General features: G+C 36.3%; 2 protein-coding genes across 3 annotated transcripts in view; one reads left to right on the top strand and one right to left on the bottom strand.

Moving 5' to 3' along the window:
* Nucleotides 1-13,161, bottom strand: LOC128209113 (NAD-dependent protein deacetylase sirtuin-2-like). Of its 2 annotated transcripts, none has more exons than XM_052912985.1 (14): nucleotides 13,008-13,161; nucleotides 7,970-8,062; nucleotides 7,279-7,443; nucleotides 6,984-7,090; nucleotides 6,721-6,780; nucleotides 6,299-6,367; nucleotides 4,076-4,199; nucleotides 3,803-3,871; nucleotides 3,394-3,446; nucleotides 3,105-3,181; nucleotides 2,518-2,572; nucleotides 2,142-2,209; nucleotides 1,005-1,071; nucleotides 1-616 (listed from the first exon to the last, which is right to left on the bottom strand). In XM_052912985.1, the coding sequence occupies exons 1-14, from the start codon at nucleotides 13,030-13,032 to the stop codon at nucleotides 521-523; spliced, it is 1,128 nt and encodes a 375-aa protein (XP_052768945.1). In that variant the 5' UTR covers nucleotides 13,033-13,161; the 3' UTR covers nucleotides 1-520. The 2 variants fall into 2 exon arrangements, with proteins under 2 accessions (XP_052768945.1, XP_052768946.1); XM_052912986.1 differs by having other exon boundaries at nucleotides 7,279-7,440.
* Nucleotides 13,130-13,519, top strand: part of LOC128209112 (NAD-dependent protein deacetylase sirtuin-2-like) — a 17,916-nt gene continuing 17,526 nt past the window's right edge. Inside the window, exons 1-2 of the mRNA XM_052912984.1 lie at nucleotides 13,130-13,176; nucleotides 13,357-13,489. Of these exons, the coding sequence (XP_052768944.1) occupies nucleotides 13,468-13,489 (22 nt within the window). The 5' untranslated portion in view covers nucleotides 13,130-13,176; nucleotides 13,357-13,467. The remainder of the gene's footprint in view (nucleotides 13,177-13,356; nucleotides 13,490-13,519) is intronic.

Genomic DNA, 13,519 nt, shown 5'->3' with positions numbered 1-13,519 from the left:
TATGGTAAAGAGGATTAATTTATTGTCTGGTTATCACAGCTGAGCATTAAAGCATTGAACAAAATATATTTTTGGTAAATAAACTAAAATGGGACAACAATATACATGTACAACATGTCTGAATATGATCTTGACATGTTATAAGAAAGGTGACAATAAGAAAACAAACATGACTTTTAAAAATTGGCAGAAACATTGCACAGTCCACTACCTCTATTCACTAACAAGACAGTAAAAGTATGAAACAAATTCATATCCTATAACTATAACAAATACACTTTGTAAAAGAAGCATCATTTTCCCCTGAAATAACAATATCTTAAAATAACAAAAAGGCCTGTATAAGTTTTGTGTAATTTTGACATAGAGCCTAAGAAAAATCCCCCATTCATTCGACAATTTACTGTTCCATGTGAGAAATCAACTTTTACAAAAGGCAGATGCCTACACTTTCATGGTTCTTCCTCAGCATTGACAAAGATATAAATCCTGTCCCTGGCCTGTCTTGACCTTGGCCTGTCTAGACCTTGGCCTTCGTGGGGACGGTCTTCTCCTCGGTGGAGTTTTGTTTGTCAATCCTTGCATGCTCCTCCTTTACCAGTTTTTTCAGCTCCTCCTTGAATATACATGTTATACAGGTTTATGAAAGAAAGATAGGGATTGAAAATTGGTCTTGAATAATTAAAAAACAAAATACTTGTCATACGAAATAATATTAAACCTTATTTTAAACAAGAGGAGTGTTTCTCTGTTCTTGTTTTCCGTTGAAAAGGGACATAACTCAATCATTATTATAGCCAAAGATATATGTATTTATATGTAAATAATTATATGTATAATATATATATGAATACTAAGTTTCATTTGGATATCTTGAAAGTTTTTTGTTAATGGCTAAGGTTAAAAATAAAAGTTAAGCTGACACCGACACAAAGACTATTACAAACCTCAACTTTTTCTGAAAAACAGTTGAGCTAAGAAGTGAGAATGAGTTAGGCACATACCCCCCATCCCAGAAGGTCAGCTAATGCCTGACAGCCATCGTCACATGTACCCTGCCAGAACACATCCCTGAAACAAGAGCAGGATAGTGCAAGGGGTCCATTGATAAAGGTGTCAAACTTTTAATCAAGGGTATATTGGTTCGATCCCCACCAGGGGTATCTTCTCATGATGGTCTCGCCAAATAGACACCAGTAATCGGTTTCTACCCATGAAATAGATGAGAGCATCATTCTATTTATATAAGCTATAAGCTTTCATAACAATCCAGCTAAAGATATGAGTATACACTAACCTAAACAGCAGCAACAATGGGTGGTCCTCTTGTAACAAGCATACAGGAAAATAGTGTAATATCAAATAAAATTGTTCGTTTAACTTGGAAATTCAATAAATTTCTCAATTGACAAAAAAACAACAATATAATGGTTCCAAACCCTAGAACAATGTAAAGTCGAAACCCTTTGGGCCCATATCCCAGGGACCGACTTAGACCCTCAAAAATATCGAGCCAAGTTGGAATGCTTACATAGAGTAAAAATAAATCGGTCCTTTACATCAAGTTGGAATCAACGAGGAAATCGAGCCAAGCGATATAGAGCCAATGGGTTTCGACTGTATCTCAATTACCCAGAATGGATGGTTGGAAAACTGATAGAGATGCTTCCAGACAGTATGATAAGGTTACTACATTACTGCCTGAACACATGCATGAAAAATTATAAGCATTCAGAGAAGAGCCTGAAACAGTATTATTGAAATGCTGGGAGACCTTCACAATAGCATAAACAGAATAATTTTTATTGCATTCGAATGAATTGAACTATAAAACGTGCTGAAAAAGTATGTAAACAATAAAACAACAGTGTTATGGTTGGTCAAATCATGGTCGTACTTCAGTCTGAATAGTCTAAATATAAAGGTTATGACTTCAAAAAGTAAATTTGACCTGAAAAAGTGATATTGAACTTGTGCAATTGATTTGCGTAATGTCTAACATATGTCACATATAAATGCTTAAAACTCTTTTCTGTGTTTTAATAGGCTTTGGTCAATATCACACTGACCATGTCCATACGCTGAGATATACACTGATATCATAACAAAATCAATACATTCAAAATAACCTCGGTGCCTACCTGATATTGTCCTCATTATCAAAGTCAAAGTCTCCGCCCCCTCCACCCAGCAAGGCCATCAGAGGATCCTGGATAAACAGCCTCATATTATACAGAATTATCATGTGTATTAGTATCATAAATTAAAATGTTAAAAAGCCTGTCGTAATAGAAATGAATATGTTTCATGTCTGATTGGGAACTTATTGAGTCAAGCAAAGCAACTGGTAAGGATTATCTTAATTGAGACACATTAATTTTAATGCCTATCTAAGTCATCTAAAATTTATTATATTATATTGCATTTGTATCAATGACCAAATGGACAATTTGATTTGACTGCGGAAAATGAAAATGCATATGGAAAATGAAGTGTTAGGTTTGTATTGCAAATTACCATTTTTTCTGTGTTTGTCATGTTGATATACAGACGTGGGACATCGTCTCGTGTTCTGAAATAAACACAGAACCATTCAATAAGTGACCATGTATACTGACTGTAAACCCTTAGTGCGTAATTCTTTCAAACAATTGCTACAACAGAAATACTATTGAACACTGTCAACTTAGTTGACATTGATTGTATTTGACTGACATGTCAATGTGGCCATTAAAATCAGACATTTTGGCCACACTCTCAAAGCATAAACTAATTGTTTGACATGAAAATTGTAACAAGCCATGCAGGAAATGATTTTAGTCAAACTTTTCTGTTTAAAATTTTGTTCACTGGGTACAGTAAATCATGAGTATTTGAACAAACCTATATTTTGATATATTCTTCATAGATAAAGCTACTCTTCACACATGTGCGCTATTAAAGGAAAGTGGCAAGCACCACACGTGTATGTTGGGTCAAAAGTTTCACAGTACCAGGGTATCTGTTTCATGCTGTCTCAAAAAATAAAAATCTTCATGATCTTATTCTATCTTAGCCATGGCAGACACAAAACAATACAAATGATGGACACATGGCAAGATTACCTGCTTGTAAGGGAGGCAAATGGGTGAACTACCAGGGACGTTCCCATGATGATCAGCAGGTCACAGTCATTGACATCCTGCACATCAGAGACAACATTAAAATTTTAGGTATAAACCAGAGGATTATACATGAAAATGCCTAAAAATTGTAAATGAAACAAAATGAAAAAATAAAATTATAAATACTAATAGGCAGTTAGAATGTTGGCCTGTCAAATGACTTGTTGACTTGTAGATAAAAAGTTATGTACAATCATACATTAGGACGTAAACTTTAAAAAAAAATCACCTTTATATGTTGAGAAAACTTCTTTGGCAAACATTCCCCAAAGAAGACTATGTCTGAAATATATCATAATCAATTTAAAGAAATATATGTAAATTTTAAAAAAAGTCAAATCGTAATAGCATAAGCCATCTTTAATTTCAACCAGCTTGAGGATTTTTACATATGTCTAAGAAAAGTAAATTATGTTTATTAGTTTTGTTGCATCAAAACGCTGTATTTTGAACTACATACATGTATCGTAATAGTTTTAGTGTGATTTGTTTATGTTTGTAAAATGAGAGCACTTTTTTGTATTATATTCTTTATCACCCCATGTACATATGCAAACTAAATGTTTATACAATGTACCATAATTGAATTCTAGACGAAACTTTCAAGTAAAATGTCAGAGTGAAGTAAAAGTACATACCGGGTTTGACTACCCCATTACATTCCTCCTTTGTACATTTTGGAATCTTACGCTCACTAAATATTTCATCTGCAAAAACATTCACACATAGATAAGTCATTGTTACCATAAAGAAATAGCAAACTGCAGACAGAATAAAAAGGAAACATTCACAGAAGGGACAGTAATATTTCTGAAGTTGCTTGCAAACTCTGATAATAAGCACAAGGTACGTCGGTTCAGTGTCCTTATAAATATTAAGTTATCCAGACATATACAGCAAAATCCCCCCACCTCTCATCCAATCCCTGCCGTACTCGGTCAAACATTGTGTACAGTGCCCCGTGTTGAATGTGCCATGGGCCTCCACCAGTTTCTCATCACTCAGGTCTGTCACACGCTCCAGGGTGTCAATATTCTGAAGGAATGTAAAACATGCAAACTTAACACACAATTATTAAATTTTATACATTAAAATTAATAGTAATTCAAAATAAAATCGAGCAAAGTTTGAACCACTGGATTCAACTGTATTTAAATTTTAAAGTGACTCTCATATTTAAAATCAATACATACACATGTATAACAAACATAAAATTTGAACAATAAACCTTTAACTGCTTATTAAACAAGAGATTGCTTTTTTGGAAAAAGTGCTTGTCTCCCCCATTGTGTGGTCTTAGGTGAGAAATAATCAATAATGGACAAGAAATTTGTACTTTTTGACTGGAGACGAACAAACATAGGGGTCATCGACTTGTAATGACCAACCTGCATACAAAGTATGAAGTTCCTGGGTCCAAGTATAAAGTTCCTGGGTCCAAGGTTTCATTAGTTATTGAGCGGAAAAAAGTGTCACGTACAGACTGGTGAAAAACAAATTGTTTTTTACCTGAAGGTCACTTTGACCTTGACCTACTGACCTCAAAATCAATAGGGGTCATCTAATAATCAAGACCAACTAGCAAACCAAGTATGAAGTTCCTGGGCCAAAGTGTTGTTTAGTAAATCAGCGAAAATTGTTATTTCACCTCAAGGTCACCTTGACCTTTGATCTACTGACCTAGAAATCAAAAGTGGTCATCTACTAGTCATGATCAACTGGCATACCAGGTATGAAGATCCTGGGTGCAAGCGGTCTTTAGAACAGCAACCTTGACCTTCGACCTTTTGATCTCAAAATCCATTGGGGTCATGACCAACTAGCATACCAAGTATGAAGTTCCATGGAGCAAGCGTTCTTTAGTAATTGAGCAGAAACCGTTTCTTCACCTCAAGGTCATGGCGACCTTGACCTTTGACCTAGTGATCTCAAAATCAATAGGGTTCATCTACTAGTCATGACCAACTAGCATACCAAGTATGAAGTTCCATGGTGCAAGCGTTCTTTAGTTATTGAATGGAAACCGTTTCTTCACCTCAAGGTCATGGTGACCTTTACCTTTGACCTACTGATCTCAAAATTATTAGGAGTAATTTACTAGTCATGACCAAGTAGCATACCAAGTATGATGATCCTGGGTACAAGCGTTCTTAAGTAATTGAGCAGAAACCGTTTCTACACCTCAAGGTCACGGCAACCTTGATCTTTGACCTAGTGATCTCAAAATCAATAGGGTTCATCTACTAGTCATGACCAACTAGCATACCAAGTATGATGTTCCTGGGTACAAGCGTTCTTTAATTATTGAGCAGAAACTATTTTTTAAGCTTAAGGTCACCGCCAACATATAGTTTTTTACCTTAAGTTAACCTTGACCTTTGACCTTTTGATCTCAAAATCAATAGTGGTCATCTACTGGTCATGAACAACTAGCATACCAAGTATGAAGTTCCTGGATCCAAAGGATCTTTAGTTATTGAGCGGAAACCGTTTCTTTACCTCAAGGTCACCGTGACCTTGACCTTTGGCCTACAGATCTCAAAATCAATAGGTTTCATCTAGTAGTCATGACAAACTAGCATTCCAAATATTAAGTTCCTGGGTCTAAGCGTTCTATAGTTATTGAGCGGAAACTAAGTGTAACCTACAGACTGACAAACAGACGGACTGACGGACAGGGCAAAAACAATATGTCTCCCAATGAATGGGGGAGACATAATAATGCATTTATAGAAAATATTAATCACTGATAACAGAATTGTAGCTCTGATTAAATAGCTGAAAAAGCACAAATATTAAATGACTGTTGAGTGCTAAAAGATTTACAGTGATCAACTAACGTCTCATGATATAGAAATTCCGCGTTTTCTGCACTTTTCTTATTAAACACGGAATCCTTCATTAGAACCATTGTTTTCGATATTAATATATCCTTTTTGGTAAATTAAAAGAATCGTATTAATTGTGACACATCTTATTTGGGAGTAATAGTGCATCATTATGTAAGTGTTGAATATGCAAACCTTTTGGATTGTGAATATAAGCAAAATTAAAACATTAATAAAAACATTAACAAAATGGAAGTAATCCACATTGATACAGAACAGTTTTAACATCCTCATGCCTTGTGTTACCTGGGTGAAATGTGTCAACAGTTTCCCTTTCTTCTCCAACAGTTTTATGAAGTAATGGCAGGGGGTCGGCTGAAAATAGTTAAACACAGTTGTTTCCAACATTCACATTGTACAAGCTTATCAGAATATACATGTAGGCATAGTATATGGAGGCAATGATAATATTACATAATTAGAAAATAGGTAAGTGATAAAACAAAAAATTCTGCAGCTTTATTTGTCTTTAGATAATATGATTTATCCCATCATCGTACAGATATCTATTGATAAACAGCCCAATATATAAATTTAGGATTAGTCAACATTTATTCGCCAGGGCTCTTGTTTTTATTTTCTAAGCCTAGCATGATAACTTGATCTTTATTTAACACCTACCAAGTATTCTTTATTCATAGTGTGTAACATTTTGTGATTCAAATTACCTTGAAAGCCTTTGTGGGATACAACTGCTTGCACAGAATGAAGAAGGGCTCTGGGTTCTCCTATAAACAATGATAGAGGATAACAACAAAACTCTAATTTCAGTTTTCCAATAAAGAAAAACAACACCTAAAAATGCAATCTTTTTGTAACTCAGGATTAATGATTTAATGATTTAGCATTACATTATTTATTTTCATAGATTTATACTGATCCTAAGTAGACTATGTCTAAGAATTCAGTTGTCTTGATTTTTATTTCATACCCGGAAGTAGCTAATGTCAAACACAGCCTGTGGATTTGGAAGGTTATACTTCTGCAGGTTGTCATAGAGACCAGTGCCCGGAGACCGGAAATCAGGAATACCGGCAGCTGTAACAGTTCTATATCATTAATACAGCCAAACTTATCTCTTACATTTTTAATAATATCTGTTTATAAGCTGGTAAATACACTGCCAAGATCAGAGGAAATTATGGTAAGATATGAAAGACAAAATATGTTTTCCTTTGTTTTTCTGTATGTATACAGTAAATAAACTACATCTCCAGGCTACTTACAAGTGGAAATGCCTGCACCAGCCATGGTGACAATTTTCTTGCATTTATCAGACAATATATAGCGTGCTATCCCTTCAAAGGTGACAGCATCCAGAAGACTTGGTGGCTTCTCTTCCTTTTCCAGCTTCATGGCCCCGGTGAACATCTTGCTCAGCCATTCTGCTGCTTAAATATATACATACAGAGCATGTCCGCTGCAATCTCATAATTTTGATCATTAAAGTTTTGTAAGAAAAACAAATCAAACACCAATAACAAAACCATTGCAAGAGGACACCGAAACTTGTCCATTTTCTCAGTAGGCAAAGGGTCAAATTATTTTAGCCAGAGGGACCTTGCTACAAATTTGTAATTCCATTTGTAATGGGTGTTCTAAGTTTCATGCAAATCTAGAATATTCTTAGATTAAATTATTACAGTAAAGCTTTTAAAACATTATCAAAGACAACCCTGCTACATTACAAATATGCAAAAGAAGCAATGATAAATAAACACATAACTTAAATAACATAATTATCATATTCACAGAGTTATCAAAACAGAAAATGAAATAATGATGATACTAACATAAATACTCAATAAGTTACAATTTCCAATATGCTATGGACAATAAAACCCATCCTTTCTGTCAATGTGAATGCAGATGGGTCGAGGCCCTTTAATCTATAGCCATGTCACATAAATCACTCACATGTGCTTGTTGATGAGGTTGTCTGTTCCAGCAGGCCGGGTTTCTTGCTCTCCTCACTTGAGGCCCCTCCATCTGATGAAGCACCTGCCTCATCTGTAAAGATACATTTACGATTCATCAAAGAGAACATTTATTTTGTCAGAACAATATGGAGCAGTCACAAAAAAAATCCTCACTGAAAACAATTATATTTTCAGTGACTTACTTTTGCTGTTAATCATGTCTTGAAATTCAACTTGGATACTACAGATTGTTACATGAATACCATTTTCTTAAATCTCAGGCTCAAATTCAATTATTTTTTGGCAGAATACAGTTAAATCATCAAATTAGCATTATAGTTTTAAATATTGAAATATAACAATAAGGAAAATACAATTGTTATATGTTCTTCATTAGATAATATAAAATTATTCCGTATTTGATAGCTGTCTTCATGGATAGGGCGGGTATTTGATGTCAAAGGGGTATATTGAATCTTCAACAAATACATATTTGGTTTCTTTAGTCATTTTGGTATTGCTGTCTCTGTACTTATGTAGTCAAAGCCCTCACAATAAGTGTCACTTTATCTGCTATACATGTAAGTTCAATAGTATTTTAAATAACATAATATATTCCATGTATTGTATATATCCACAATATAGTTGAAATTGTTAAAATCACTGCTTTTCTATGTCAATGAATTGGAACATTTAGCATTATTAATTCACTGGTAGCAGTGTCAATTCACTGGTATGACTGTCAATTCACTGGTATGACTGTTAATTCACTGGTATGACTGTCCATTCACTGGTATGACTGTCAGTTCACTGGTTACTGTCAGTTCACTGGTGTGACTGTTAATTCACTGGTATTACTGTCAATTCACTGGTACAACTGTGAATTGACAGTTGTACCAGTGAATTGACAGTTGTCAATTGCTTCCAGTGGATGACAGTGGTTCCAGTGAATTGACATTGCTACCAGTGGATGACAGTGGTTCCAGTGAATTGACAGTGCTACCAGTGGATGACAGTGGTTCCAGTGAATTGACATTGCTACCAGTGGATGACAGTGGTTCCAGTGAATTGACAGTGCTACCAGTGGATGACAGTGGTTCCAGTGAATTGACTGTGCTACCAGTGGATGACAGTGGTTCCAGTGAATTGACAGTGCTACCAGTGGATGACAGTGGTTCCAGTGAATTGACAGTGCTACCAGTGGATGACAGTGGTTCCAGTGAATTGACTGTGCTACCAGTGGATGACAGTGCTACCAGTGAATTCACAGTGCTACCAGTGGATGACAGTGGTTCCAGTGAATTGACAGTGCTACCAGTGGATGACAGTGGTTCCAGTGAGTTGACAGTGCTACCAGTGGATGACAGTGGTTCCAGTGAGTTGACAGTGCTACCAGTGGATGACAGTGGTTCCAGTGAGTTGACAGTGCTACCAGTGGATGACAGTGGTTCCAGTGAATTGACAGTGCTACCAGTGGATGACAGTGGTTCCAGTGAGTTGACTGTGCTACCAGTGGATGACAGTGGTTCCAGTGAGTTGACAGTGCTACCAGTGGATGACAGTGGTTCCAGTGAGTTGACAGTGCTACCAGTGGATGACAGTGGTTCCAGTGAGTTGACAGTGCTACCAGTGGATGACAGTGGTTCCAGTGAGTTGACTGTGCTACCAGTGGATGACAGTGGTTCCAGTGAATTGACAGTGCTACCAGTGGATGACAGTGGTTCCAGTGAATTGACTGTGCTACCAGTGGATGACAGTGGTTCCAGTGAATTGACTGTGCTACCAGTGGATGACAGTGGTTCCAGTGAATTGACAGTGCTACCAGTGGATGACAGTGGTTCCAGTGAATTGACAGTGCTACCAGTGGATGACAGTGGTTCCAGTGAATTGACTGTGCTACCAGTGGATGACAGTGGTTCCAGTGAATTCACAGTGCTACCAGTGGATGACAGTGCTACCAGTGAATTCACAGTGCTACCAGTGGATGACAGTGGTTCCAGTGAGTTGACAGTGCTACCAGTGGATGACAGTGGTTCCAGTGAGTTGACAGTGCTACCAGTGGATGACAGTGGTTCCAGTGAGTTGACAGTGCTACCAGTGGATGACAGTGGTTCCAGTGAGTTGACAGTGCTACCAGTGGATGACAGTGGTTCCAGTGAATTGACAGTGCTACCAGTGGATGACAGTGGTTCCAGTGAATTGACTGTGCTACCAGTGGATGACAGTGGTTCCAGTGAGTTGACAGTGCTACCAGTGGATGACAGTGGTTCCAGTGAATTGACAGTGCTACCAGTGGATGACAGTGGTTCCAGTGAGTTGACTGTGCTACCAGTGGATGACAGTGGTTCCAGTGAGTTGACAGTGCTACCAGTGGATGACAGTGGTTCCAGTGAGTTGACAGTGCTACCAGTGGATGACAGTGGTTCCAGTGAATTGACAGTGCTACCAGTGGATGACAGTGGTTCCAGTGAATTGACAGTGCTACCAGTGGATGACAGTGGTTCCAGTGAGTTGACTGTGCTACCAGTGGATGACAGTGGTTCCAGTGAGTTGACAGTGCTACCAGTGGATGACAGTGGTTCCAGTGAGTTGACTGTGCTACCAGTGGATGACAGTGGTTCCAGTGAGTTGACAGTGCTACCAGTGGATGACAGTGGTTCCAGTGAGTTGACAGTGCTACCAGTGGATGACAGTGGTTCCAGTGAATGACAATTGGCACTATTTATAATGATGATTATAGCTTAAAGATATAGTGGGCGTTCAAGGACAAGTTCATTCTTTTTTATCTAGGAATGACACAACACCACCATTTAATTTTTATGGGTTGGGAATTTGTCATGTAACAGAAAATTGTCAGTCCAAGTTCCTTTTTTTTTTAGTTGGAATGGTACTTGAGAGTTCTTGATGATATCTTGTGAAAAAAGAAAGTTATTCAGAAAAAATTATGAAAAATAGTTGATGAAATTTACTACAAAAATGCATATATCTTTTTGTTAAAAAGCTGCAAAACAAAGCCCCAAGACATAGTTGATTGGGCAGTTCCCATAAATTTGGCTCATAAACATATTTTTTTGGTATCAAGACATTTCTGGGAAAACATAAATGCTTTTTGATTGGAAATCTGATAAAATATTCTTTTGAAACTCCTTATTACAGCTTTTCACGTTGCAACGGATATATGAATCATGCTTGTTTAATATTGAACCTCAAAACAAAATAAAAATTGCTTTTTTTAAACATTTTTAATTATGGTCCTTCAAGTTTTGCATCGCTGATGGTGTAACGTTGTAAACTGATCCCCATAGAATAATGACCCCCCGGTCTTTATTTTATATAGAATAGTGACTCCCGGTCATAATATTATGACTTCCCCACACGGAAAAAAATGACCCTCACATAGAATTGTGACCCCCTATAGAATAATGACGCCCTTACCGAAACCCTAACCCTAACCCATCTAAGGTACACTTACAACATAATTATCCTCACCGATAGGCATCGTTGGAAAATATGGTTATGACACCCGTCCGTGCATGCGTCCGTGCAACACTTTTTTGGTGACCGCAACTCTTCATTCATTATTGGACAGAATTGATTTAAACTTTCGGGGATTACTACTACCGATGCCTAGTTGTGCAGAAAGAAAAAAATGGATTTGGAGTTATGGCCCTTAAATTCGAACAACATCTTATTGTCATGGGCGTCACAGTTCATAAAACATGGGAATTCCCCACAACCGATTTGCATATTTTATGCCTTATATTGATATAATTGTTTACTTTTTCTACTTAAAAACTCCTGAAAAGTGGCACAAATATCCCATATCCAAAGAAGGATGTCTCTTCAACAATATACTGAAATTTGAATAATTTCTAACGACAAGGAGCATCACAGGTAATAAAACCACTGGGCTACCCCACACCCATTTCGCCTATTTTTGGAGGTATATATGAGTGACATATACGTGAAATAAAAAAGGTTAAGGGTATTTGACATTACTTTCAGGGGTGGCATAAAACTGTGTTTTTCCACGTATGAATTGCCCTTTTTACAATCTTGCACTCCAGAAAATGAACTATTTTACCGTCAATAGCATTTTTTCGTAATGAGCCCGCGAGCCAATGCTATTACGAAATAAGTGCAACATGTAGGATGAAAAAACAAAATAATGATCTTCTAAAATTTCGGACAAAATCAACGTCACTATAAGTTCTTGAATGCTAATGTACACTACATTGTACAGAAGGTAAATTAATAATTATATACATGTATGCATAACATAATGCGATGTCACAAAGTTACGAGGCTGTTAAAGGTACTATCTCAACGAATCTTTGAGTCTTTCTATAGTAACCTTAAAACAACTTAGGTATATCTTCTATTATTGTAATACTTCTCTTTAAGTACAATAATGATAATTCAAATGAAAACCATTTTAAATTTCATTTTCAATAGATGTAAGCTTATTTCTTAGCGGGGCCTCTAAGTTATACTGCTGTTGTGTCAGCTGTAGACACAGAAGCAGCAGCAGCAGTAACAACAACAACAACAACAACAAATATAAGCAATAGAAACACGACAGTGACTTGAATTGATATAGAGTATGTTAGTAATAGGTTAGGAGGGGGTCAATATTTTATAGATAAAATCGTGGGGTCATTATCTTATTAGAGGTGTCAGTATTTTATAGAAAGGGGTCATTATTCTATATAAAATAATGATCGGGTGGGGCATTATTCTATGGGGGTCAGTTTACAACGTTACACCGGCCCTTAAGATACAATTTGGAAATTCTAATAACATCATAACATGAGAGGTAAACAATTTATACTGTTGAACAGGGAATAGTTCAATCCAAGACAAATTGATAGGTTTCATGTAAACCAGTACGAAATAACACTAACAGATTTGTATTTAAATAGCGAATCAGAAAATAATGCAAGCACACTATGGTAAACTTTTATCAGCTCAAAGTAGTTTTTATTTGACCATAATTAAGAATGATTAACCAATTTTTAAAATCTTAGTTTAAATACCTTTTTTAATTCCTTCAGAAGCCATGACACTTCTTGATTATGAATTGTGCAATACGCATGCAAAGTGCAATACTTTTAAGTTCCTTGTTGACAGATCATTTACGTCCGAAAGACGCTTGTAATGCCAATCTATCCGCCTGGAAGACTCCCGAGAAATGAAAATAAAAATGTAAAAGTTGTGGATAGTAATGACAAAACTATCAATTTATCTTATAAATTCAATTAGATATTATTGTTTTAATTTGTTAATATAGAAAAATTTGATTTTAAGTCAGATATTACTTGACTATTTAAATAGTTTGGCTTAAAATGACATCCATGTCAAAAGACGCTTTCTTTTTGTGTCAAGGCTCAAGCACCTGTTTGATTGCCAACATGATTCCCCTATTGCTCATAACTGCTTATATTGCTCACAAAACTTAACCAGAGATTTCCAGAGAGCACACGACTTCAATTCGAAATGTCAACAAAAGTTGATAAAGGTATTAATGTTGTCTTAATATTGTATTTAG

The sequence above is a fragment of the Mya arenaria genome, chromosome 11 (assembly GCF_026914265.1).
Source record: "Mya arenaria isolate MELC-2E11 chromosome 11, ASM2691426v1".
In the NCBI taxonomy this organism is placed as follows: Eukaryota; Metazoa; Mollusca; class Bivalvia; order Myida; family Myidae; genus Mya; species Mya arenaria.
This window is presented reverse-complemented; position numbering and strand designations above follow the sequence as displayed.